This window comes from Camponotus floridanus, unplaced genomic scaffold (assembly GCF_003227725.1).
Source record: "Camponotus floridanus strain SB8 unplaced genomic scaffold, Cflo_v7.5 scaffold143, whole genome shotgun sequence".
Classification (NCBI taxonomy): Eukaryota; Metazoa; Arthropoda; class Insecta; order Hymenoptera; family Formicidae; genus Camponotus; species Camponotus floridanus.
Genome location: NW_020229263.1, coordinates 23,395 through 27,826, shown reverse-complemented (window position 1 = coordinate 27,826; position 4,432 = coordinate 23,395). Strand labels below are relative to the sequence as shown.

The following is a 4,432-nucleotide window of genomic DNA, read 5'->3' as shown; positions in this document are numbered from 1 at the left end:
GACCCTCCGTGAAATATGGTTTGATTATTTCTTTTACCTGCTCTTCGGACAGTTTTTGCACAAGATTTTTGTTGATATTGGCTGTCACAGATCTAGCATGGAGATCATTGAGTGTGTTTTTCAATTCCTCGTTTTCTCTCATAAGATTTTTTATACGGTCATTTTTCTGCAATAATTGCAATTTTAATGCATCGCATTCCTGTTGAATCGATTGTCGATCTTCAAAACCGCGTAGCTTAGACAGTACGTGAAATTCACCAACTGAACGGCGATGTTGTAATTCAGCCATCAGCCAGTCAATTGTGACGTTCGGGTCATTATTAGTTGTTGACTTGTAGACGCTGCCGCTAATACTGCTACTACAATTTTCCATCATAAATCTAGAAAAATATATTCATATATTTAAAATGTTTCAATATTAAATATACGTGTAAACATGATAAATATATAATGCCATCGAAAGTGTGTGAACGCAAAGACATTTCTCAAACTGTATCTTGTTGGAAAGCACCCATTATGTGAGATCTTTGAACTATATTATACAAATCGTTTTTTAACGGGATTTGCAAAAAGATCAATATACATACCGCTGTTTACGCTTCCACGATGGAGTACCCTCTTCGCTGGCGCATTCTTGGACTTTCGATGCAACCTCGATGCCCCTTTTCACAGCAGTTCTGGACGATATCTTTCCCGCTGTACTTGTACGTAGGATGTTTCGGCACACAACATTTTTCTTTCTTTGAGATCTGCAATAAGAATGATTATTCACTCTGCTAACACAAGTAATATTAAAGAATAAGTTACGGAAAATGGAATCGTTAATTTCAACATGCCTTCTCGGAAAAGTAGCACCATACACATTGTCACATGCATTATATGAGCTCGGTGGTGTTCGACATATTAAACATATATCATCCAGTCGTTGACTGCAATAAAAGTATGAAAACATGCAATAAAAGTATGAAAGAACATGCAATAAAAGTTTGAAAGAACATGCAAGAAAAGAATGCTCTAAATTATATACATATAGAAAAACACTTCTAATCGCAACAAATATCGACACAAAATTGCATAACGATTCGATAAAACTTCATCCTTAATACTCACATTTAAACATCAGCATGTACAATTTTCAGAAAAAGTCACTTTTATGAATCATTGCATATTAATTTGTATTGGAAGGCTATTCTTTGAAATATTATTTGTCATAAAAGAAATAAAATAATTTTGCATTATTTTCTTAATTTTCAGAAACATTTGAAGCCTATCCAGACAAACTTGCATAGTCGCATAAACATAAAGAAATTGATTGGTCCATACGCAAATGCATAAAGAAATGGACCAATTTCTAAATATACTACCTAAGTATTTAAAAAAACGTTGCAAAACGCGATATTTTAGGAAAATCATTTTAGCTCCACTTTCATGCAATTTCAGTTTCAAATTTGAGCTAATTTATGATTCTTACCTGCTAGACTGATATTCCGATGCTTCGATGTCATTCGTTTTTTCCCCTGCATTCGATGAACCACCGACGCTATCGTTTTGCAAAGATTCTTCTGCCATTGGTTGATTGCCTGAATCCATTTCAGTAATCGATCCTTCTTTCATACATGTTTTGACAGGAAGTAAAAAATCTTTGTAGATTACTTTGCAGTTCATGCGAACGGTATCGCCAATGCTGAAAATAAAAAATTATACTTATTATGAAATTATAACATAATAAGAGTGTACATTGTAATATGGAATATATTTTACTGATATTCATAGTTACCTATTTTCCATTGATGACAAAAATAACGTTGGAACTGCACTTGGAATAAGCTTTCGTCTTCGAATGCCACCTCTATTTTTATGATTCCTCTTTCCTTTTAAGAATGAATCTTCCGTGAAATGTGCAGAACAGATTCTTGCTGAAAACAATGTAAGTGATATAAACATACATTATAAATGTTCAAAATGGGGATAAGAAAGATGTTTTATACAGTGCAGTAAGGTAAACATTGTCATGCAAAACAAAAATGCAATACATGAAATAATTTGACATATGTACAGAATATTGTCACATTGATATTTACATTTTGAAGTATATTTACATTTACAATATAATATATTTCTTTAATTCTTCAAAACTAAGAATTGCATCACATTCTGCTGTAAGTACAATCTTTGAATAACAAAATATGACATAAAAACCGAGATAATAAATCCATTGGATCAAAAATGATTCTGTGTAAAGTAAGCTAAGTGCAATTCGATTCAGCGACAAACTATTCTTCGACTGTGTATCACTGAATATAGATAAATCTTAATAACTCCTATTCTCAAAGTTTCAGTTCAAAAAAAGAAAAACATGATTCATTTATATTTCTTGCCCTAACCTACAAAATTATCTCTCGGTTTTACAAATTATTATCTTTTAATATTATTTAATAAGACTTGTAGGACTTACCATTTTTTAATATTTGTAGGCAGATGAATCTCTCCAATTCTTTGACTCACGCATTATAGGATTTTCGGGCAATTGGAAGAAACTTACTTGTTCCGTTGCACATATCTCTCTAGTGTTTTTGCAGCATTTCACTACGCAGCGTACCATTTTTAATAAACGCGAATTCAATAACTCGGCAGTAGCAGTATCTCGACACTCTTGTCCTCAAAATTTCGCTCGATCCGTTAGATACGTTATTCTGCTGCGGTAATATCCCGAGAGAGAAAGATGATGCAATCACGGGACATGAGACAAAGATACCGTTAACGCAGTCGAGACAACTTGCCGACGTTAAACATTTCATTTTTCATGGTTGGCAGCACTACGTTTTTAGCGACACTTCGGCAAGAAAAAGGGCGTGGTTTAACCAAACCGAGCACACCATGTATACTTCCACCATGCCCCTAGATAAATTCCATGCTCTACCTTTAACTTCGGTATGTAGCCTATTTTTATTTCAGGATTGATTATTCTTACATAAAATAATGACTCGGATCTTGGTTGTACGGTAGTAATTTCGGGGGAGGAGAAAGGCACATTAATTCCAGAAATGTCTAGATGTCCCTCCGCGTAATCTATTTTTGAAGAAGTTTGCTTGAAGAAATCATTTCCAAGTATTCCGGATTGTGGAATCGGAAAGTCGTCGGATACAATGTGAAAAGATACAGATATTCCGAAAATTGTTAACATAATTTCTCCGAGTGTGTAAACAGGATAATTATTTATACCATTTAATTTTAAAATATTATCAAAATTTATTTTAATATCCTTAGGTGTGAATTTCTCTTTAATTATATTCGGTCCGGATTCTGTATCTAGCATGAAAGTTATATGAGCGGATGCTTTGGTGAGCTGGACCTGAACAGTAGGCACGCGACTGTCTTTAGCGAGGGTCACTGTCACAGGCCGTACATCTGGGTTTCGGTTTATTTGGCGTCCTGCTGAGTGGACGGGTGTGAAGCTTGCTCGGGTCCCTGTCGCACACCCGACGTCGAAGGCCCATTGTAGTTTCCCTGGTCTTTTTCTTTCCAACGATTATTACTCGCGATCCGTAATTGACAGTTTTCAAGAAGATGCCCTTGTGCCTTACAATATCGACAAAAGGAGTTGGTTGTAGGTATTGAATTCGTTCTAGTGCGGCAATCCTTAGCGACATGTCCTATTTTGTTGCAAATTTGACAAGTAACGGTAGTTTTATTTATTGAATTGTGTTGTTCATTTTATTTCTTCCAATAATTATTAGCTGAATGACCAGTTTTATCGCACCATTGACAAATTACAGAGGTTTTATTAGCTTGATTATTGTTGTTATTTTGACGACATAGTTTCGCGTCCTGTCCGGTTTTAGAACATAGTTGACAGGTTATAATTCGTTGTTGGATTACATTTACTGGTTGGCGATATTGAGGATCGCGCAGGCGACATTTATCTGCACTGTGTACGCGTTTTTTACAAATCTGGCAAATCAGAATTTCGGTTCCCAAGGCTCCTGGAAGTTGACCCAAAGAAGATGACTGTGTGAGCTTCCTGCAGTTACTAGCCACGTGTCCTTCTTTATAACAGATCTGGCAAGTTTCTCGTATTCGTGGCTTGTTTTGACCTGAGTGAGTCTCTTGTCCCTGTCGTAAATCTGTCATTGCCCGAAGTTCTCTTTCTATCCTTAAAGCGTCAGCAACGGTTCCAGCACGTCTAAGTCTCTCGCAATTCTCTGTTCTATTTCGGGTTTAAGTCCTCGGATAAAACATTTGCACATGTCACCTTCTAATGATGCTTTTATATTTTGATCAGGTAAAGAACGACTAGTACTACGGTATGCTTCTAAAATCTGTTTTCCCAGCAATTTTACGCGATTTGCATATGTGACTACATCTTCTTCATTTTTTTGGTAAACGCGTCCTAATTCTCCTTGTAGTATGTATACATTTTTAGAAGGTCCGT

General features: G+C 35.6%; 1 protein-coding gene and 1 pseudogene across 1 annotated transcript; both read right to left on the bottom strand.

Moving 5' to 3' along the window:
- Window positions 1–903: 903 nt before the first annotated feature.
- LOC112637222 lies at window positions 904–2,798 on the bottom strand (annotated as a pseudogene).
- Window positions 2,799–3,714: 916 nt separating this feature from the next.
- Window positions 3,715–4,131, bottom strand: LOC112637223. The gene has a single exon (XM_025406442.1). It carries the CDS (start codon window positions 4,129–4,131, stop codon window positions 3,715–3,717), a length of 417 nt encoding a protein of 138 aa, XP_025262227.1.
- Window positions 4,132–4,432: the final 301 nt, after the last annotated feature.

Bases quoted from the DNA above. Each gene is read 5' to 3' on its own strand.
- LOC112637223 (XM_025406442.1), bottom strand. From the start codon at position 4,131: ATGACAGATTTACGACAGGGACAAGAGACTCACTCAGGTCAAAACAAG.